The sequence below is a fragment of the Hyperolius riggenbachi genome, chromosome 3 (genome assembly GCF_040937935.1).
Source record: "Hyperolius riggenbachi isolate aHypRig1 chromosome 3, aHypRig1.pri, whole genome shotgun sequence".
Lineage (NCBI taxonomy): Eukaryota > Metazoa > Chordata > Amphibia > Anura > Hyperoliidae > Hyperolius > Hyperolius riggenbachi.
The window spans coordinates 475,509,159-475,532,957 of NC_090648.1; the positions used below are offsets into that span (position 1 = coordinate 475,509,159).

At 45.1% G+C, this 23,799-nt stretch overlaps 2 protein-coding genes across 3 annotated transcripts in view; one reads left to right on the plus strand and one right to left on the minus strand.

The window, feature by feature from the left end:
- Nucleotides 1-5,129, plus strand: part of MRNIP (MRN complex interacting protein) — a 36,694-nt gene extending 31,565 nt beyond the window's left edge. For both annotated transcript variants that reach the window (XM_068278100.1, XM_068278101.1), the window contains exon 7: nt 1,618-5,129. In XM_068278100.1, coding sequence (XP_068134201.1) covers nt 1,618-2,061 — 444 coding nt within the window. In that variant the 3' untranslated portion in view covers nt 2,062-5,129. The remainder of the gene's footprint in view (nt 1-1,617) is intronic.
- On the minus strand, nt 4,719-22,785 carry SQSTM1 (sequestosome 1). The gene is made up of 8 exons (XM_068278099.1): nt 22,435-22,785; nt 17,832-17,927; nt 15,145-15,359; nt 13,721-13,901; nt 13,430-13,522; nt 12,443-12,669; nt 10,877-11,072; nt 4,719-7,001 (listed from the first exon to the last, which is right to left on the minus strand). The coding sequence occupies exons 1-8, from the start codon at nt 22,601-22,603 to the stop codon at nt 6,847-6,849; spliced, it is 1,332 nt and encodes a 443-aa protein (XP_068134200.1). The 5' UTR covers nt 22,604-22,785; the 3' UTR covers nt 4,719-6,846.
- Between the last annotated feature and the right edge of the window lie 1,014 nt (nt 22,786-23,799).

The window sequence follows — 23,799 nt, forward strand, 5'->3', positions numbered from 1 at the left end:
CTGAGCGGCAGTGCAAGCATTGGTGGTGGAACCAAATCTACAGAAGACAGGTAATTGGCAAAACCTATAGAGCAAACAGACAAATGACCAGCGCTCAAGGATGCACCTGAATTGTAGTCCAACAGAGGCAATGCAGAGGCCCCCTGGGGCTAAATACATGCCTTCAATGCAAAGCAGATGCAAATTATGTGCTAATTCTAATCTAAAAATTTGAAAGTGAATTTAAAATGGTGAATGCAGCTAGCCACTAGTATACTTGTGTTCAATATGTACAGTGGGAGCCATGGCAGCGCTATCAAACAAACCATGTACCTGAATGATTTATCTGCATTGATGAGCAGAGCTCCAGAAACTGGACTATAATTACACACCTAGCACTCACTACAGGCAAAAGGGGGAGGGTTAGTGATGTATCTGCATTGGTGGCAGAGCTCCAGAAACTGGTCTATATTACACACCTAGCACTCACTATAGACAAAGGGGGATGATGGCTTCAGTGATATGTGCACAAATTATGACCTAATGGACTTCCCCCCACGGCGGTGATGTACCCCCTCGGGGTGGACCAAACACTAATCTAGCAATAAAAACATAATATTCCTCGTGCTGCTACTCACAAATGGTATACACATTTCATAAAACAGACTAATGACCAGCGCTCAAGGATGTACCTGAATTGTAAGCCAACAGAGGCAATGCAGAACCCCCCCGGGTCTAAATACATGCCTTGAATGCAAAGCAGATGCAAATTGTGCTAATTCTAGTCTAAAATTTTGAAAGTGTGTTTTAAATTCACTTTCAAAACCTATAGAGCGACCAGCCTGGTGCAAACAGACACTGTCAGTTCCTCTAGGCTTCCATTGATTCCCTCTGCGATTAGTATCATGACTGATTTTCATTAGTGGATCTTAACTCTTGTACAGAACAGAAGGAAAACAGAAATGCACCCTGTATGTATTTAGAGCGTTTATCCTGTCTAATTCCTCCTCATTTGTGTCTAATCACTAGTTGTAATTTGATCTCTCCCCTGCGTCACATGACTGCTGTGCCAGATAAGTTCATTTGAAAGCACAGGATGTTAACAATATGTCTGCTTCCATGAATAAAGGAAATAGAAACCGTGCAGATTTATTGCAGGATATCTATCCGTTGTAAAAGACATTTTTTTCTTTAAAGGTTATTATGCTGTTGCATATCTTTTAGAGCAGAGAGGACGTTCTGAGTTCAGATCTGCTTTAATGTAAAACCTGTTAAAAACTATTCTATCCAAAGAAAGCACTTGCTAGCTTAGGAAGCTTATAGTTCTAGGTCAGTGATCTGCAAACGTGGCTCTCAAGCTGTTAAGGAACCACAAGTCCCACAATGCATTTGTCTTTATGAATCATGACTGTGACTCTCGCAATGCATTGTGGGACTTGGCTGGAGAGCCAAGTTTGCAGATCACTGTTCTAGGTCAACTCCTTATAGGACTGGGAGATGGAAGCCAAAAATGGCCTAGTGTCTTGAGTTGCTTTACTGTTTGGTCATAGTGCGGCACCAGCCATGGAAAACGTTTGATTGGGTCTCTCTGCTAGATTTTGCACCATTACCCATCACCATTTTTTTCTGTAATTGTAGGAGTGGGCAGCACCCACACGAGAAGTATGTCCACTTTCCTGCACCAGAGCTGAGAACGTGACCGCCAGAGGATGTGTGGGAAGGATGATGTTACCTGTTGGAGAAGAGTCCGTGTGCTTCGGATCTGGGTGGGAGCCGTATATGACCACTAAGGAACAGGTGGAAGAGGACCTCTCCAGTACACACAGTTCCCAGAAGAATGTACCAAATATGGACACTGTTGTACATCATAAAAACAAAATAAGTTTGACTCTTTGGACAGCTGATGGCCATTCTGTACTGCCAAGTTCATTGGTTTCAAAGGAAGATGAATGCCCAGGGCAAGATCACAAGGGAGACTTTCCTTTTGCACATCAGCCACCGCATTGTGTACCTAATCCCAGTTCTCAGAGCTCTACGCTCAATATCTTCCAGACTGAAGAGGACTTTGATGATGACTATTGACACTTATGGGACCACTGGCACTTACCACTTAAAGTGCACCCGAGCTAAAGTTTGGATAAAATAAATCACATAATTTCCTAAGAAGAGGGAAGCCTCTGGATCCTGTTCCCCAACCCTGTCCTCAAGGCCCACCAACCGCACGTTTTGTGGAAATCTACAGAGGTAGTTAATCAGCTCTGCTGCAACACTAATTACCTCACCTGTGTGTGTGTTTGTGGTTTCCTGCAAAACATGCACTGTTGGTGGACCTTGAGGACAGGGTTGGGGAACACTGCTAGAGGCTTCCCATGGTATCCTTTGAATCCCTGTGCTGCTTGTGGACCCCCCAAATAATAATAGCTTGTCTGTAATGTGATTGGAGCCATGCTCTTCTTCCAACATGAGCGTGGCTGTACTGCGCCTGTGCGAAATCAGGCAAGTCTGCGCAAAAAGCTGCTAGTGTACGAGCGGTTCCATGCTACTGTGCAGGTGTGCTAGTGTCATAGGAGCGTGGCCCCGATTTAGCTTGAGCAGAGGTGCCCACACTTTCGGCTTGCGAGCTACTTCTAAATTTGCAGAGTCCAGATCTACCAACAATTACAGTATAGGTAGCCAGGTATAGGTGCCTGGAGTGGCTGGATAGTGTAATGGTTAAGGGCTCTGCCTCTGACACAGGAGACCAGGGTTTGAATCTCGGCTCTGCCAGCACCTATTCAGTGGACCTTGGGCAAGTCTCCCTAACACTGCTACTGCGTATAGAGTGCGTCCTAGTGGCTGCTAGGAGAGAAGCACAATATAAATGTTCTGTGTCTGTTCAGTATAGATAGCTCGTCCTGGTCTCCCCTCTTTGGTAGATTGGGATCGACCTATTGGGTACTCTGGAGCTTGAGGGTCCCAGGCAACATTGAAGGACAGTGTGGGTTTGTTTTTGTCTTTCTGTCCCCTGGCTTAGGTTTGCTTTAACGTTAGTTTGGTTAAGCTCAGGAGTCTTGACAACTGGAAATGCGTAGACAGCCATTGGTGAAGCAAAGATCATCAGGCTTTATATCAACCTGCTGGAAAACTAAAAATTGTGCCCCCTAAGCGCTGGAGAAGAAATGGATGTAGTCATAATCAGAGCAACCCCCAGCTACTAAGTACAGCTAGCTCCCAGGTCTTGAATAGCATCGTTTCTAAACGTTACAGCATGTACTCTGTCAACTGTGTTGGCCAAGTACCATCTGTTATGGCTTCATATGGCTCTACAATGTGTAGAAAACCTAGGGTGTAGGCAATCCCAGCTGCAATTGGAGGGGACCTTTGCGATGGGCAGCAAACAGTGAATTCACCACATGGCAGCTGCTCTCCTGCACTGGGCAAGTGCTTGCTAGCTGAACAAGTGGTGGGCCCCCAATAGCACTGCTGTGGAGTCAGTACAAAAATCATCCGACTCCTCAGTTTGAAGCCATATGACTCCTGGTACCCAAAATTACTTTGACTCCTTGGCTCAGACTCCACCGCCCCGCCCAATAGTCACATCCGAGCCCTGCTGTAGCAGTGCCCCAGATTCAACAGGTCGCGGGTCCTCTGTTGTCTAGTAATGCCACCGCATGTCAAGCGCTGACACGTGGCGTTACTGCCGCTGCCATTTGGCTGCATTTAAAATGCATCCGAATGCCACTTGTGATTACCAAAGCTGTCTGTATTCAACCAAAATGCTAGATGGCAGTGTCCTTCAGCACCCAAGCTAGTGAACAGGGTCATGTGCCATGTTGCACTTCCAACCGGGAATGAGGAAGAATGCTGTGAGTGACCTCCCTATGACCTTGTCTACGAGCTTGTGTGCTGAAGTGCGGGGCTCGGCTTAATTGCTGTTTCAATATGCAGGATCCCGAATGACAACACTACAAGATTGCTGAAGACAGTAAATGTCTTGTCAACATTAACCACACCTGAAGGAGGTAGAGCAAGCCTCCAATGAAACATCATTCATGCTTGTGCCACTATAAGGATCTAGACTATAGCTTGTTTTCCATAATTTTACTTAAAATAAATTAAAAAAAAAATTGGAGTGTTAGAACTTGCTATACTCTTATGTAATCCGTTATGGCGTTCTCAACGAAGCATGAAATTTGGGTGCCTTCATAGGCACCATTAGAAATTGCGATTATACTGTGAAATTTGGGTGCCCGTGCTGCCCAATATATAGGCAAGGGTTAGTCATTGGTAAGGGAAGGTTCTGTGTAAGGTTAAGTTGGAGTAAAATATGGGTATTTACAGAAATTTTACTACAGTAATTTACACTTAATGTAGAATATCAGCAAACTGATATTCTACTAGCCGAAATAAGGCACACAAATTTCCTTGCACCTTTTTCATGCATGAGTTCTTAGAACTTTTGATTCATGTATTGTGTAACAAAACCCCTGGTGACTACAGCTGTGTAATATTACTGGAACATTCTGCACAGTTATTTATACAAAACTCCACAGCACAGTGTTTACAGTGCAAAGGCCGGCAGCATTACTCAGTGGCCGCTGACCCCAATGATTGGCTGTGCATGTTGGGACTTGTGCCTGATGGCTGGGAGAAGGGGGGGGGGGGGGGAACATTGCATCCATTTCAATTCATCCCTCCATTTGTGCACTTGAAAAAGCCAGTTACATAAGAAATTGTGTTAACAGACCACAGAAGTTGGATTTAATGCTCTGAAAGTTTTAATTGCACGAGTTGTAATAAGACAATTAATGTATTACAGGACAGGGAGATCACTTGCAGACAATAGTTCTCACAGCAGTGCTGCTTACTTCATTATAAACAGAAGAGTAGTAAATGAATGATGTTAGAGAGTATGAAGCAAAAAAAGATACCTAAAGAGAGGGAAGGCTCTGGGTCTTATAAGCCTCCCCGTTCCTCCTGCATTGGCTCTCCCGTGCAGTCTGAGACTGCTCTGTCGCTGCCCAAATCTTTGGGAGCCCAAAGACGGGCCGCCCCATACTGCTCGAGTGCCCTCTCTGGCGCACTCACACATGCACAATATGGAGCCAACCAGCTTTGTGAGCACTCAGGCTCCCAAGGACTTTTGAAGCCTCCCGCTGGGGAAGATTTAAACACAGGAGGGGGGGGGGGGGGGGGGGGTGAGGGGAGGAACAAAGAGGCTCTGTAGGGCCCAGAGCCTTCCCTCTCCTTAGGTATCTGTTTTTTTGTTTTATATTGGCTTCAGATTCTCTTTCAGCACACATGCAATAAACGGAACATTCCTGTATTGAAAAGGTGCTAATGCATTAAAAGTTAGCGATGTATTTTAAGAACCTAAAAAAAATTACTGGCATAGTGTAAAGGAAGAGTAAAAATTGAAAACGAATAAACAAAACAACTTTCTGTTTCTACCATATCTCCATCCTTTCTAACAAATCTGATATTAAAGGGAAACCCTGACCTCACCACATTTGTAAAGGGTATAACAACCCATGATAGATTTGGTTCTTCACTGAATATTACTAATAATATCGGGTCTATAGCTAACAAAGTAACCATAATATAGCCTGAAGTCTGCTTAGGCAAGAGATGAATATTAAAATATGAAATGGGTCTGAACTGTCAAGTAGGACTCCTGAAATGCCACAAGCCTTGAAAAACAAATCATTGGGCTCTAGAACTAGAGAAAAAAAAAAAAAAAAAAAAAAAAAAAAAAAAAAAAAAGGATGGCGGTTGATGTTCCACCGAAAACTGCAAGACCAAGACTGGTGGTGCTACTACCCTCACATGTCAGTGTATTCCACCATTCCTAAGCCCTCCTGGTCACCTAAATATCTGGCATGAACCTGCCCCACCAAAAGACTGCACTGCGAGTCACCCATCCTGCCCCACTCCATACTAACAGACGCATAGAGGATAGCAACGCGTGTTTGCAGCCTTGGCCCTGAGCTACCGATGTACCAGTCAATTTATTGCTAAGGAAAAAAAAAAAAAATAGTAATCGCATCCACGACAGACTGGTTAGATGCAATTAATTTATGCCTGACGATATCGCTAATAAAAATATTTCATTGTGCACGGTCTAATTTACAGTTTTCAGGTTGTAAGGGTTGCTGGATGCTTTTCCAATACAAGTACTGTATGCAGATCACCTGTTTTGACGTACATGTAGTACAGCCACAGGTGAACCTTGACGTAAGGTAATATCTCCACACCTGCCACTAGCCTCCCTTTCCACCCCAACACTGGTCTCCCTCCCGGCTACCTTATCGCCTAACACTAATCCAAGGGGTAAGGCCAAATTCTAGTTAAACCTGGCCCCTATCCCCTCACTAAAGTTACTGTCCTTGTCAGTATCTACGTTTGACTGCACTGTAGCCAAACTAATAACCAATCCATGCGCTTGGCCGCTTTTATGATGGCTATACGTTAGATTCTTATCTCCCTACACAGCAGTGCTGCTTCTGTTTCAGCACCAGACGCCATTCTAAGGACGTCAGTTATACACGGTGGTGTTATTTGAATGTTTGGTTTTCCAAATGCCATCCGAAGCATTTCAGCACCATTATGATTGGAGGGTGTTCCACCTTGTGCTTTGCACGATTCCGATGCTTCCTCCTTCCGACGGCGACATCGAACGCAACTCCATAACTCTCTACTCGCAGTGGTGCTGACCTGCTTTGAATGGCATTAATCAGGTTTCCGAATAAGAAAACTTTGACCAAACAGCACTATTTATCCGTTTTTCAAAGTAGTGGCGTAAATTTACAATGACACCTAATAATCATAACTGATTTAGAGTAGCATAAAAGGCAGAAGAATAATAAAAACAGAAAGCTGCGGGCGAGGCTAGTGAGGGATGTGCCGCACAGACTGCATGGCGTCTAAAGCCGATCCGATGTCGTATTGCTTTGCTTCCAGGAGCCGGGTGAGCCAGCCCCCTTCATCTGTGAAGCCCATGGACAGCATCTGTGACAGCGTTTCAATGAGCCGAGGATCTGCTTCTGCAAAAGACAAGAAGTTATTATAAAAACGCCAATTAACCTATAGCTGAATGGCAATCACAGCACAGGAATAAACTTCACCAGGTTACAGAGTACAGGAAGGGTTTACAAGCCACTGTTTATTACACCGTGCACAAAGCAGGAATGCTACCAGCACACGCATACATTTAAATGCAATCTTCAACCTGGTCCTTATGCTACGTGGATGTGTAAAATTGGTCAATCGAATTTAAAGGTGTGTATGCACTCTAAGCTGTATCAACTGAATTTATAGCCAGGGCTGCTCAAATCCGATCCGGATGAAATTCGGATAGTAGCTATCCGGATTTCTCCCAGTAAAGCTTTGCGGGCTGGGCGGGGGTTTAATCTTACCTATCATGACGTCTTCTTCGTCCGTCCCTCGGCGCCTCCCACGATGCGCTCCAATCTGGCGTCACGTGACTATACACTCCCTCCTTCAACCCGGAAGGAGGAAGTGCTTTTAGTCACGTGACGACAGATTGGAGCGCATCGTGGGAGGCGCCGAGGGACGGACGAAGAAGACGTCATGATAGGTAAGATTAACCCCCCCCCCGGCCAGCCCACAAAGGTTTACTGGGAGAAATCCGGATAGCTACTATCCGAATTTCATCCGGATCGGATTTGAGCAGCCCTATTTATAGAATTTCTTATTAATTATCCCTGCTATCCAGCACTCCTCTGCGCCCCCAATATACCTAGTGTAGCAAGCTAAAATAACCTGGTAAGCCTGGCCCACTCTCCCTCATGTGTCAAAAAATGTACAACGATCACATGGATTTATGGAATACAGAAAGGATTGCAAAAAGGTTAAAAAATAAAAAGAACCCGAGGTGGGTATTGTGCACAATGACATACCTCTGTGTCTCGCTATTGCCACCTCTAGTGTTGTCTTCCCCCCTCCCCCCCCTCAGTCTGCTGTGCCCTGAAAAAAGCACCAGGCTAGCGACAATCTCCTTGTCGCTAGCCTTCTATTTACCTTCTGCATCTCAATCATTGTGCGCTCCCCTGCCTCCGTGAGCTTCCTTCAATCGGAAGCTAAGCCGCGACCCGGGAAGTACCTCCCAGGTCGCAGCTGAACTTCCAATTGGAGCAAGCTCACGGAGGTGGGCAATGGCGGGGGAGCGCAGAATAAATGACAGGCTAAGGTAATCCGCTATGAGGAGATGGGCTAGTCCAAAACCTGTCTGTTCTGTCAGATTTTAACTACCTACTGACACAGCAACATAGGAGAAAAAGTAATTTATAGCACTTTTTACTCTGGAAGAAACATACTTTTTATTGGTTTTCATGTACTTTAAAAAAATTCACAATAGTGGTCCTTTTAAAGCAGGGGTCTCAAACTCAATTTACCTGGGGGCCGCAGGAGGCAAAGTCAGGATGAGGCTGGGCCGCATAAGGAATTTCACAATCGCGGTGCATCGCCGCCTCTGCCCGCCCCTCTCACTCTTCCTTCACAGAGAGGGGCGGGGAGAGGGAGATCCGTGAGGCGATTGACGTCAGGAGGGGCAGAGCTGAAGCAGAAAGCTCTGCCCCTTCCAAGAAATGCCGGCGGATTGCCCACCGGGCGATTTGGGGGCTCTGCAGCCCTTGTTTAGCGGCGGGGATGCAGCGGATTACTTGGGAGCATTGAAGTAAACTATAAGGAAGGTTTTGCCAGCGAGGGCCGCAAATGGCCCGCGGGCCGCGAGTTTAAGACCCCTGTTTTAAAGTATGACACAGACAGATTTTACTCCCTGCAAGCACGTAACTGCAGGTGAATATGGCAATTTCTGCACTGCCAGAAGTGCTGTTTCCAGACTGAACTGTCATTCCTCAGGATCTCTCTCTCCTCTATGTGGCCAGAGAAGACAGACGGCCCCATCATCTCCCTGCAGAGCTGACCCTGTATACAGCATGCTGCTCAACATGATTTACAGCCTGCGCTATGGCAGTTCCGTGTTGTGTACAAGGTCAGCGCTGAAGATCACAGCGGCTGCTATTCGCTGTCCACATAGAGGAGGAGAGAGGACCTGCGGAGTGACAGCTGTTCCAGCACGCAGCCGCTGTGCCACTACAGGAAATGGCATATTTATTACATGAAAAAGGTAATAGATTTTAATTCACAGATAATCATTAGTGATGGGAAAAAAAAAAAAAACAAAGAACAAAACTGCACTTATTAAAGAGTACACAAAATCAAATACTTACTCTTAAAGCGGACTCAAACCAAACATTTTTTTAATTCAAAATATTTAGTTGCACCACTCTGACACATACAAAGATAAATAAACACTCCTTCAAGCCTATGAGCATTTAAGTGCATGCTTTTCACCCTCCTCTTTGCATAACTAGGATTATACTGGGGGCAGCCATTTGCAATTCCTCCTTTGCCGGACACCACCTACTCCACCAGTTTGCTGGATTCTGTCCCGGCAATAGGAAAGGAAGGGAGGGGTTCCTCCAATAAATGTAAAATATTTTACATTTGTCATCATGCAGCTGAAAAAAAGGCTGCTATTATTATAATTTAGAAAATAGATTTCTGAAATCTTGTATTTTTAATTTGGGTTCACTTTAAGCGAGGCTCCTATTGAGGCTTCCCTCCCTGCTCTGATGTCTCCCATCGCTGAGCGAACTACCCCCGCTCCGGAAGATTAGTGGCAGGTATTGTTGCTAATTGCATGGGGGACATGCAGCTCCTCTTCCTATAGTGTGGCTGTGCACTAGACCGTGAGCCCGCACGCACATGCGCAGTAAGCCGGAGTTGTGGGCTAGTGTTCTGCCACGCTTTAAGAAAATGAGCAGCGCAGCCTCAATGTGAAGAGGAGTCGCGCTTAACAAAGGACAACGAGGGAAGCCTCAATAGACACAGAACATTTATATTGCGCTTTTCTCCTGGTGGACTCAAAGCGCCAGAGCTGCAGCCACTAGCATGCGCTATATAGGCAACAGCAGTGTTAGGGAGTCTTGCCCAAGCTCCTTACTGAATAGGTGCTGGCTTACTGAACAGGCAGAGCCGAGATTCAAACCTTGGTCTCCTGTGTCACAGGCAGAAACCTTAATCAGTACACTATCCAGCCACTAGCCACAATACAATTCTGAGGCTTCCCTCTCTTAAAGTGGACCCAAATTAAAAATACAAGATTTCAGAAATAAAATTATTTTCTAAATTATAATAATAAATAGCCTGTTTTCAGCTGCATGATGACAAATGTAAAATATTTTACATTTATTGAAGGAACCCTTCCCTTCCTTTCATATTGCCGGGACAGAATCCGGCAGTCTGGTGGAGTAGGTGGTGTCCGGCAAAGGAGGAATTGCTAATGGCTGCCACCTGTATAACCCTAGTTATGAAAAGAAAAGGGTGAAAAGCTTGCACTGAAATGCTCATAGGCTTGAAAGGAGTGTTTATTTATCTTTGTATGTGTCAGAGTGGTGCAACTAAATATTTTGAATTAAAAAAAAATGTTTGGTTTGGTTCCGCTTTAAGGTAAGTATCTGATTTTGATCCCGAGCTGCGGCTCAGGATCACTTTAAAGAGGGCCTGTAGTGACATATAGTAGAATGCAGTACATTATTTAGGATAGGTTTCAGCATAAAAAAAACATCCTAAATCTATATATTCCTGCATATTGGTATGTAGCCCCATCCTGCCAGTGATGCTTAGCCTAGGCTGTTTATTATGAAGGGTTCTCCTGCCCCGAACATTTGGAGAGACCAGTGATCTTTTCTACTGGCTTTAGAACAACAAAAACACATTCAGTGGAAACTATTCCATTGGAAGTGCATTGCTTTCAGTACTAATGCATATTTATGCAATGCCAATTTGCACTCAGTGGAAAAGCCTTAACCAGAATCCAGTGCGGCATCTTTACCTGCTGGAAGGTGTGGATAGAGGGCTGCTTCTCTTAGGCCTGTGGGGGCAAGGAGAGGTCTGGTTGGGTCTAGAGGAGTGGGCCCGTCTTGAAGAGACTGTAGTTCACCCGAGGAGGGGTCCACTTCTTTGGATGAGACGTGAGTCCAGTCTTCCTCGCCACCCGACGCGCTACTGCTGCTGTGTTCACCTTGTTCCTGTAGGAAATGAAAGAATGATGAAATATTACTACATTTATCCACTAAAAACATCCACAAACAAAATGTTCTTTTTACATTTCTTCATGACCATCGTGCTGCACCATTAATAATTTGACTGTAAGAGAACTCAAGACTCTGTCTTAAGGTGGCCACACACGATACAATAAAATGATCCGATTTTACGGTAATTCGATAAAAACGATCGGATCTCCCGAAAAGATCGAAAGCCATTTTTTCATTCGACTGAAAAATCTGATCGGATTTCCCGTTTTCTTCGATTTTAATCGATCCGGACTGCCAGATATTTTTCTTCAATCTTTCTAAAGATTGTATGGTGTGTGTTGGATTGTCAATTTATTCATATACACACCCTAGCAATTTTTTCAGAGTTTCCAATCATTTTTATCATAATTGGGGGAAAAATTGAACATACGTGTGTGGTACATTGGTCATATTTTTGAAATGTTGCAATCAGTCAGAAAAATTGATTGCAGTTCTTAAATTGAACAGATATTTAAAAAAATTGTATGGTGTGTGGCCACCTTTAATGATACAGGACTGGGGAGTCTCATGGTTAAACACTTACCTGATCCATAATTCACCCAGGCAGGTGATCGCTACACTCCCCTTGGAATTACTGACGTGGTGGGTTTTTCTGTTTTCAAATTTCACCTGAGGCTTTTGCCACCCCCAGTTTAGCATTGAGCTGGGGGTGGGTTGCAGCAATTCAGGCATAAGTTTCCTAAGAGCTTAAAGAATTCAAACATTTCCTAAACCCTTTGCGGACCGACATAGTTCAAATCTACGTCATGCTTGTGGCTGTAATCCTTTAGAAAGAACGTAGATTTCACACTACGTGGTTCCTGCAGAGATCGCGCGCACACAGGACCGGAGGATAAATTGATAGCTTAATCTGGCATTAATCAGGAGCCGCACCAATTGGCTCCTGATCGCTACGATCGCCGGTGATCACATTGTAAACGAGCTTCACTCACCTTCCGCGTTCCACCGACGATCGCAGCTCCTGACCACCTCCTGACATCCAGCCCTGTACTGTAAGTATGGGTTCTGGCTTGATGATGTCATTGATTCTGAGTGTGTACAGGTCTTTTGATGTGAAGGCAAAGACTTTCCTTCCATCGTGAGGAAGAACAATGCTGTTTTTCGTCACTTCCCAAAGTGATCTGCTAGGAAGGATCTCTGGCCGAGCAGTCGAGTGGCGTTGGGGACTGCCATACATGCGATGGATTCAACAGTTTCATCTGTTGAGTGTACGGACCTTAATTGTTCTCTTAAATCTGATGGTTCCTGAACAAGCTGCCTTACAATGTAGTGCTTACACTTAGCAGGCACAGAAGAGCGCTTACATTTCCACTTTGGCCAGGAGGGTTCAGAGTGACGTCTTTCATCCGTTTCGCAATGTTGTCTGTCTCCATTTGTTCAGAACTGTCTTCTGGATTCTTCTGACTGCTCTGTGGCTTTGGGGTGAAGGAGGAGCTGCTTGGCTGAGAATCTCGGCCTTCACAACCGGGCTGGGGTGTTGCAATCTTGCTGCGTTTTCCGCCATGTTCAACATCAATGTCCACGTCAATTCCTGGATGGGTCACAATGCAGAATAATTAGATGGAATCTGTCATCATTATATTTCTGCAACCACATATTACATTTCACAATACAATTAAAAAGGGGGGAAAAATTCATATGGACAGTAGGGCTGTGATAAACACATATTTGTTAAAACTATATAAGCATGAGCTTATGGCCCCTACATGGGCCCACCTTGCTTATTATTTCACAACATGTCACATCAGGGTAACAAAACTCAGTCTTTCAAGCAGTTGGGACATTTCCACTCTGCGCTCTGTACCACTGTGAGGGTGGGGACAGGCTGGTGTCCGTTACATGGACAGAGAAGGCGGGGCTGAGCAGCAGAAGAGGACCAGTCAGTGTCCGGCCAATATGAAAGAGCGAGACGGATTTTGCTAAATCGTTGCGTGTGAGCTGTGTAAGGGTTAACTCACCTAAATTGCCGACTCCCTTTCGATACTTTCCATCTTTTTACACTTCCACCTTCAGAGCGGAAGTTCCGGTTTAGAAGGCGGAAGTGAACGAAGACGGAATGCGTCAGAAGGGGGGCGGTGGCTTAGGGGCGTTAACCTTTGTGAACACAGTCCACTTACTTTGCTCACTGCAAGACAAGTTAGCGTTTTTGTGAACTCAGTTTCGCTCATCCCTAGTGGCAGCGTGAAGAGGAGCCCAGCAGAAATAGGAATGATATGTCAGGTGTAATTTACCCTGCCAGCACCTGAGAGGAGGGATCACATGGTTTCTATAGGAATAAACTGCACACTTACCAAGAGGGCTCAGCATGGCTGCCACACTCTGCCCAACATTCTGCAGGAAGGCCACGTTAGCATCTTGAGCTGGCTGAGGGGAGCTGGGAGTACCTACACAAACAAGCAGCATAGTGTGAGTCATTTGGCATAGGAGTACCTACACAAACAAGCAGCATAGTGTGAGTCATTTGGCATAGGAGTACCTACACAAACAAGCAGCATAGTGTGAGTCTTTTGGACTTTGCAGGCGCCTGCTGATTTAAAATTACTTTACAAAAAGATGATATTTGACAGCGGAATCCGTCCTACCTTCTTGTGGCTGTTGTTCAGTGGGGGCCTGGGGGGCAGCACCAGCTGCTGGCTGAGCGTTGGGGCACTGGTAACCTCTGCCAGGAAAGCCCCAGCCGTGCATCCAGGCAAAAGGTGGGACTCCGTGGTGCGGTGGGGCTCCGTGGTGCATCTTGCGGAACCAACGACCGCGGGGAAATGGCTGGTGAGGAGAACACATTAGTGTACAAGATTAACAATACTACTCACATAGAAACATACACTTAAGTCACTATCTAATATACCTTGATACTTGTACCAAAACTAAGTTCATCTCTAGGCACCAAACTAAGTATATTAACGGCCCAATAATCAAAAATGTTACTTTTTTTGTGTGCATTGCCACTTTTAAACCACTCCGTTGACAAGCTACGCGCATGCCGGCTCTGGAGTGGTGCTAGTGGTATGGGGGGGGGGGGGGGGGGCTGAGGATAAAAACCACCACTTACCTGGGGCTTCTATCTGCCCCATGTAGCAGTAATGTCCTGTCCTCCTCCAATTCGCCGTTCCTCGCCGCCAGCACCGGACGATTATTCATCTGACAAAGATGAGTAATGCGTGCTGCCGCTCGAGTCATCGGTAGCTTACTGCGCAGTACGAAGTTTTCTTGTACTGCGCCTGTGCAGTAAGCTTCCGATGACGTGGACGGCAGCGAGCAGGCGCGTGGCCACGACCGCACAGCCACAGTTGGACAGCATGCCGTGCTAGACCGGGGCCAGCAGCGGGGAACTGTGCATCGGAAGAGGACGGCGTGGGACATTAGTGCTACAGGGGGCTGATAGAAGCCCCAGGTAAGTGGCGGTTTTTATCCACAGCCCCCCCCTCACAACTCCTTTAAGTACTCAAATTGTGCACTTTTTCCCTTCAAGCACATTTATGTTAAATTCCTGCAAATATACTGTATTTTGTATTAAAAAGAGGAACGGTCGTGAAAATAACATGATGAATAAAAAAAGGATTTTTTTTATAATATTCATTTATAGATCATTTAGTTATTGTTGCCAATTGTAAAAATCTTTCCGTTCCCTGATTTACAAGCTGAAATGTATCATTAGGTCTGCCAGGTGATTTGTGCGGAGTGTTTGTTACTGAGAGTTCTATGCATGGAGGGAGATATTACTTTCTTGGCAGTTGGAAAAAGCTGTTATTTCCCACAATGCAATGAGATTCACAGACACAAAACTGTCAGGTCCATGGGCCTGACATCACACTGTGGGAGGGGTTTCACCACAATATCAGCCATACAGACCTCCCTGATGATCTATTTGAGAAAAGGTAAAGATTTCGCGTGGGAAAGGGGGTATCAGCCGCTGATTGGGATGAAGTCAAAACCTTGGTTACAGTTCCTCTTTCAAACTAGAGAAGTGTCTCCATAAGCAATAGCCAGAAGTGTGAACAATGCTTACAATGGGAGTGGGAAACATGATCATGTTGTGCTCCTTGTGGATTCCCTTTCCTTCGCAGGTGCTGCACAGGTCATAATCTGGGCAGATCAGGCACTTGTAGCGGTTCCCCACCACGGGGCCCTCACATCCATCGCAGGTCACGTTGGGGTGGACCACATTCTGGGGAGTTTCCTGGCCACAGTGGCCACGGTGCTCACGCTTACAGTCTTTCCTTTCTGAAAATGAAAAGTGTATTATATCAATACGGGATCATTTATTTGCATATGAAAACACAAACATCAAACCGCTTTGTTCTTTTATATTTCTCGCTGGAGGTTTCTGCAGAGACAGAATGATGCCCCATCCTTACCTGTTCAGTTTGATCATCCCATTCAATTCCAAAGGGCTGGTAATGTATCCTAATGGAACGGGGATGGGGCAAGATTTTGTTCTGCGCACACCTCACATCCTCTTAGAACCAGGTGCATTTTTAGCAGCCCATATCCATAAAATAAAAATGGTCAATAAGATGATAGAATTAGGCCAATCCAGGGCTGTGGAGTCGGTACAAAAATCTTCCGACTCAGTTATGAAACCTCTGACTCCGCCTCCAGGTGCCCAAAATTGCTCCAACTCCACAGCCCTGGGCCAATCAGAATCGATAGGGAATTCCTTTCGATAGGTCCAGTTATAGTTGGTGCTTTCTAATAGCAGATGGCTTTTCAGCCTGGTTTGGCCTTTATCTGTGCAAGTTATGGATTGATTTGGTTCTAAGGGTAGAACGTGGAAAGTAGGTCCGTTACAGAATACAGTGTTCTCCCCAGGGCTCTTTAAGTGGGCGGGCCGCCCGGCTGGTTTGAGATCCCGCCCACCTACCTTGCTAAAGCTGATGTCACGCTGGCAGAGCGGTCCATTGCCTGCTATAATCAGTGCTCAGCTCTCGCTATACATTCATTGTAGTGCAGGAGCGCTCATCTGCCTGTGTGACCTCCTGCTTGTATAGTGATTGGCTGGGCGGGTTGTAAGGGGCAGGGCTGGGTAACTGTCTATCACCGCCATAACTGAATGCCTCTCCTATGCCCCGCTTTGCTCGTTGCCTGTGTCTGGTAGCTTGCAGGCAGCTCAGCTAGCAGAGGCAGCCGCCAGTTACAACTACAGAGTGCAGGGAAACTAGTCCTGTCACAGTTACTTGAGGGCGGCTGGGAGAGAACCTGAAGCTGTACTCTCTCCCTCCTCCACCTAGCGATCGTATCCACACAGAGTCTCTCCTGTGCCCTGGCAGCATAAATCTTCAGCTCTAGATACTGTACACGGCAAGGAGTTCTGATGCCCCGCCCCCTCTGTTTCCTGGCTGCTTCTCTGCAACACGAGATCCTCTGAAGCATGCCACACTGATGCCGGGAAAAGTTCAGAGCACTGCACATGAGTGGATAATCATCCTTCCTCTGGTGTGAGTGAGACATCTTCTAATCTTCACTTCTTATCTGATATCATGCATAGTCTGCTTAGTACACCGAGCTTTCAAGATAGGGGACCTGTGAAAACAAACAATGGCTGCAATGTGGATTAGCTGACTTGCTGGGGATGGAGGCTGCTGCTGAATGCTGTCTGTCTCATCTGCCTGCTTGGTTGCCCATAAGATGTGATACATTACTTGATTTTTAGCAACTGGCCGATTCAATCACAGTGATTTAATCTGCCAGAGATCAGTTGTGAAAAGTTTCATAGGGCAGTAAAAATTACAAATCCGGCCCTGGCTGTACTAGCTGGACAAAGTATGTTAAAAGTTGCTGCTGCTGCAAAAATAGTAAAAATGGAACATAGATCAAGTGTTGAGGGTATGTGCAAGTGCCTTGAAAGGACAGTGTGTGGGGGTGATTCTTGCAGCGTTCACATGCATGTTATTTCATATGGATGTTATTTGCTGCTGGGGTAGAGGGGTATTGCAGATAATTTAGTATGATACTGATCTGCAATACCGCTTGACCCCAGCAGCAAATCACAACCATATGATAAACAAAAATCACCCCCTCTATGAAATGCAACACCCCTGTATGAAACGTGAAATTATCCCCCCCCCCCCCCATATTTAATGTAATGATCACCCCAGTATGAATAGCAACTATAACACCCATATTCTGTGTTCACTCCAGGCTCTTTTAGACGGGTGCATCATCTAACTAGTTTTGGTGAGCAACCGGCTGTCATCAGCTCGCCTCCTCATCCTCTTCTTATGCTGTAGGTAGAGTTGCACTGGTCCAGCATTCCCACCTCGCACCCCACCCGGCTACTTTTTCATGCCACCCGGCTGGAAAAAAATCCTGGGGAGAACACTGGAATACCCAGATAAAGGGAACCTGAAGTAAGAGGGGTATTGAGGCTGATATACATATTTCCTTTTAAACAATACCAGCTGCCTGGCTGTCCTGCTGATCCTCTGCCTCTATGGAAAAGCGCTTCTACCAGAAACGTAGCGCGCAGTATAGAGCCGGGGAAGGGGGGGGGGGGGGGGACTGCTCATAAAAACGCTTGCGTTTTTGATCTTATGTGTGAATGAGGCCTCGTTCCATGTTTCCTTTAAAATTAAGGTATTTTTGTACATTTCAATTAACATTAGCAAGAAGCAACACTTCTGAAGTACGCCATGAACCTGCAGGATGCCCATACCCCTGGTTGACAAAGACGTGCATAATTTTAAAAAAACGTACCTTTAATGTAAAGGCGGAAAACCCCTTCATTGAGCAGTTCCAGGCCCATGTTCAGCTCCTCATCGGTAGAGAAGGCAACCAGATCCCCCTCTTCATCTGAAAACACACACATACAGTTTACAGCTCCGGACTGCATGTTAGCAAGAGAACACTGCTGAATGTGAGACTATTAACAATTCACGTAAGAGATACAAAGAAGACAATCATCTGCAAAGGCATTATACAGAGCCTACAAAAAGACGTGTGGGAAAAAAACAGGGACATCTGTGGTTACATAATGGCTGGCTCCAGCCACGACCTTTACCTGCCTTTCAATACTTACACGCCAGCATTGAAGGCATTTTAGAACTAATTCATGTTTTCACTGCAACTCAATAAATCCAACACAAGACCAATTAACACAACCTGCCGGCTTCACCTGGATCATGTGACAAGCCCAAACGCCCATGGATACTCTCCAACTAAGGGTGCATACAGACATGCGACTATAGTCGTTTAAAACGATCGTTACCGACGGCATTGCCCGACGATCGTTCGTAAAAAGTGCACGAACGATTGTTAAAACGACCGACCAACGAGATATGTCGTTGGTAAAGAACGATCCATTCTGCCAGATCTTTTCCAACGACCATCGTTCAAAAAGTAATGTCTGTACAACGATCGGTCGTTGATCGTTCGTTCTCAAAGCTTTGCGCATGCTCAAACAGTTCTTTTTGACACTTGTGTTTGAAATCAGTTTATAAATCATGTTGCGCACGCAACGCTCGTTCCAAGATCGTTCGTACACGAACGATGTTCAAAGTAGCCTTTCTTCAAACGATCATCGGCCGATACCTCCTTTAACATCATTCGTCGTTCAGAACGAACGATCGTTATCGTATGTCTGTACGTACCCTAAGATGGCCAGACAATTACAGATTTTAAGTGGATCTGAACTCTTGCACAGGACAGAAGGAAAACAGAGAAATGCACCCTGTATGTATTTAGCCTGTATAATTCTCCCTCATCTGTGACTAATCACAACTGTAATTTCATCTCTTGGCTGTGTCAGCTGGCTGCCTCAGCAGAGCAGATAATTTGTAAACACAGGATGTTGCTTAAATTAAAGCAGGAAGTAGATACACTGCAGATTTATTGCAGGATTTGTATCAGCTGAAACAAAGTGTTTTTCTTTAAATGTTATTATGCTGCTGCTTATCTTTAAGAGCAGAGAGGAAGTTCTGAGTTCAGGTCCGCTTTAAAAAAAAAATAGGCCAAAAGCTATGACCCGCCAATAGGTCGATCTCCCCAATGTGCTGCTGTCATGTCCGTGCAGAGCGCGCTTCACCATGTTTATCTAAACCCGAAGACCGAGACCCCAGGAACAGAAGTTATAGAGAAAAGTTGTGTTTGCAAGGCAAGCATATGTTTGTGTGTTTCCTATAAACATCCTGCTAACCAAAATAAAAGTTGAGCAGAATGAAAACAGGCACTCCTTAAAGGGACACTTAAGCCTATTAAAAAAAAAAAATTAAAAAATCATTTTTACTCACCTAGGGCTTCTACCAGCCCCCTGCAGCCGTTATGCGCCCTCACAGTAACTCTCGGATCCTCCTTTCCCCCGCCGCCAGCTACTTTTGATTCGCCGACAGGCCTGGCGACTGTAGTCTTCTTCACGTTCCCGTCTACAATAGCGCTATTGCAGACGGGAACGCAAAGAGGGAGACGTGTGGCCAGGCCTGCGCAGTGAGCCAGTCTGCCAAAATCGCAATTAGCTGGCGGCGGAGGACAGGAGGATTCAATAGTGACTGCGAGGGCATGGGACGGCTGCAGGGGGCAGGTAGAAGCCCCAGGTGAGTAAAAATGATTTTTATTTTAGTAGGCTTGAGAATCCCTTTAACCATACTTACGTATGAGACTTGTTGCAACTAACGTGTGTATAAAAAGAATATAAAACAATACCAATACAACATAAAGTATAATAATAGCGTTTCTTTAAACAATGTGTTTGTTTTTCCTTGCTGGCCCTGTGTGGCTACCTTTGTCCCAGACACACCCTACAGACCGCACCTTTGCCACATCTAAACAGAGAAACACACTGCAGAAGAAAACATGCAAGTCAACCAATGAAAATCTAAATAGTCTCCTAGACTTAAGGTGCATACACACATCAGACTATAGTCTTTGGAAAATGAAAGATCACAGACCAATCTTACCACCCTTCATGTAGTATGAGAGCCACACTCTACACAGTCTATTCTATGGAGCTGAACTCCACATCAGAAAAAAATCTTTGCAAGATGCTGCACACACAGATGCTGTACAGACACAAAAGATCAGTATCTGCAAAAGATCTGTTCCTGCCAAAAATCCATTCCTGCAAATTGCAATGATAGTCTATGAGATCTGCAGATCATCATACACACATGATTTAATTGACATTCATCTGCAGATCAAGCAATCATCTGCAGATCTGAAAACCCATCCTGGTGGATCTGATCTGCAGATGAATGTCAGTTAAATCATGTGTGTATGATGATCTGCAGATCTCATAGACTATCATTGCAATTTGCAGGAATGGATTTTTGGCAGGAACAGATCTTTTGCAGCTACTGATCTTTTGTGTCTGTACAGCATCTGTGTGTGCAAAGATTTTTTTCTGATGGGGAGTTCAGCTCCATAGAATAGACTGTGTAGGTATGGCTCTCATACTACATGAAGGGTGGTAAGATTGGTCTGTGATCTTTCATTTTCCAAAGACTATAGTCTGATGTGTGTATGCACCTTTAGATCTCGCATAACCCGTGCCATTATGTTCTGGTGGTAATTTTATACTGCCGTGACTTTCTGCACAATACCCCACTGCATTCAGGCTGGTTCGCTATAACTGTCAGCCTTGAAAAACAGAGGCACAACTCCAGCTGTTTATAGCACATTTTTATGGTTCAAATTCACATATGCAATTTAAATGGTGTGCTTTTAAAATGAGCTGCAGGAGTGATTTTTGTGTGTGCAGCCTGTAACGCTCCCCCAACGCACAGCAATGTAACACAAGTGGGCTGTTCATACAGCCCACGTTGCGTTACATGTAACGCTGCACATTCTGCCGAAAGTGCAGCATGCTACGGCGTTACAGCGGCTTAAGCCACATTAGACTGTTAACCATAATGTATCCAATATTACATAAATGCAGGGATAATCTGGCCATCAGTCTGCAATATTACATAAATGCAGGGATAATCTGGCCATCTGTCTGCTATATTACATAAATGCAGGGATAATCTGACCACCAGTCTGCTATATTACATGAATGCAGGGATATTCTGACCACCAGTCTGCTATATTACATGAATGCAGGGATAATCTGGGCACCAGTCTGCTATATTACATAAATGCAGGGATAATCTGACCACCAACCAGTCTGCTATAGTACATAAATGCAGGGATAATCTGACCACCAACCAGTCTGCTATAGTACATAAATGCAGGGATAATCTGACCACCAACCAGTCTGCTATATTACATAAATGCAGGGATAATCTGACCACCAACCAGTCTGCTATATTACATAAATGCAGGGATAATCTGACCACCAACCAGTCTGCTATATTACATAAATGCAGGGATAATCTGGGCATCAGTCTGCTATATTACATAAATGCAGGGATAATCTGACCATCAGTCTGCTATATTACATAAATGCAGGGATAATCTGACCATCAGTCTGCTATATTACATAAATGCAGGGATAATCTGACCACCATTCTGCTATATTACATGAATGCAGGGATAATCTGACCACCATTCTGCTATATTACATGAATGCAGGGATAATCTGACCATCAGTCTGCTATATTACATGAATGCAGGGATAATCTGACCATCAGTCTGCTATATTACATAAATGCAGGGATAATCTGACCATCAGTCTGCTATATTACATAAATTCAGGGATAATCTGACCACCATTCTGCTATATTACATGAATGCAGGGATAATCTGACCATCAGTCTGCTATATTACATAAATGCAGGGATAATCTGACCATCAGTCTGCTATATTACATAAATGCAGGGATAATCTGACCATCAGTCTGCTATATTACATAAATTCAGGGATAATCTGACCACCATTCTGCTATATTACATGAATGCAGGGATAATCTGACCATCAGTCTGCTATATTACATAAATGCAGGGATAATCTGACCATCAGTCTGCTATATTACATAAATGCAGGGATAATCTGACCATCAGTCTGCTATATTACATAAATGCAGGGATAATCTGACCATCAGTCTGCTATATTACATAAATGCAGGGATAATCTGACCATCAGTCTGCTATATTACATAAATGCAGGGATAATCTGGGCATCAGTCGTATGCAGGGATAATCTGGGCACCAGTCTGCTATATTACATAAATGCAGGGATAATCTGGGCATCAGTCGTATGCGGGGATAATCTGGCCATCAGTCTGCTATATTACATAAATGCAGGGATAATCTGGCCATCAGTCCATAATGCAGGCATAATCTGGCCACCAGTCTGCTATAACCCATGTATCTATGCTCCTCACTACTTGCAGTAATAACAATAATAATAGCAGCAGTGCAGTGGTCACCTCTGTAGAACATCTGGAAGGAGCTGCCCCTCAGGCTCTGGAAGACTTCTGTCACCTTCCTGCTCAGCAGCTCACATCTGGGGCCGCTGCTCAGCTCCAGGGCGAACCTGCGTATCTCCTTGTGGCTCTCGTCCTTGCCCAGCAGATAGGCCTTCACTGTGACCGACATGGCGGCGGCGGCGGCTGCTGCTGTGAGTTCCGGAAGAGATGTGTCGCAGCTGGGAATGTCACTGACTGTCACACAATACAGCTATGCGACCTTCTGTGTCCCGTGACTTTACTATCCGCTCACCACCAGCGCTAGCCGTATATAAACAGCGGCCCGGGAAAATCCCCACCCACCGGCCCGCACCATGCACTGGCCACGCCCACCCTGTATGTATGTACTGTTTCTACACAGCGGCCTGGCGGAAACACGCCCTCCTCCATGTTTTGGTGATGTCACCGTGACATAGCAAAACACAGGGGGGATTCCTCATGGATGGGAGGCGCGTGTGAGAAGGATTCTAGAAGTTTAAGGAACAATCTCTTCATAATGATGCATAATGAGGCGACAGATCACCCGAGGCAGTAAATAATATGCCTAGTCATGTGCTCCCTTTATTATTATTTATACAGCACTGACATCTTCTGCAGCAATTTACAGAGTACATAGTCATGACACTGCCTGTCTTCAGAGGAGCTCACAATCTAATCCTACCATAGGCATCAGAGCCGGGACAAGGTCCTCCAGCACCCAAGGCTGAGACACCAAAGTGCGCCCCTCCATCCCTGCCTCCCCAGCCGTCACACACTGATTGCTATTAGACTAAGAGGCACCACAGGGCCCACAACCTCCCCAACACTTAATATCTAGTTATCTGGCTTGCAGTCACTGCTATGTATCCCCTTTTCTTATTTCTTTCTGTTTCAAACACAATTAGGAATAACAGCTGAATGAATTCTGCACCCCCTCATACACTGCGCCCTGAGGCTGGAGCCTCTCCAGCCTATGCCTCGGCCCGGCCCTGATAGGCATAGCCTAATGTCCTACCATATTATTATGATGTATTTATATAGCAGACATCTTCTGCAGCACTTTACAGAGTACTAAGTCATGTCTCTGACTATCCTCAGAGGAGCTCACAATCTAATCCTACTATAGTCATAGTCTAGTCCTACCATATTATTATTATGTATTTATATAGCACTGACATCTTCTGCAGCACTTTACAGAGTACATAGTCATGACACTGCCTGTCCTCAGAGGAGCTCACAATCTAATCCTACCATAGTCATAGCCTAATGTCCTACCATATTATTATGATGTATTTATATAGCACTGCCATCTTCTGCAGCACTTTACAGAGTACAAAGTCATGTCTC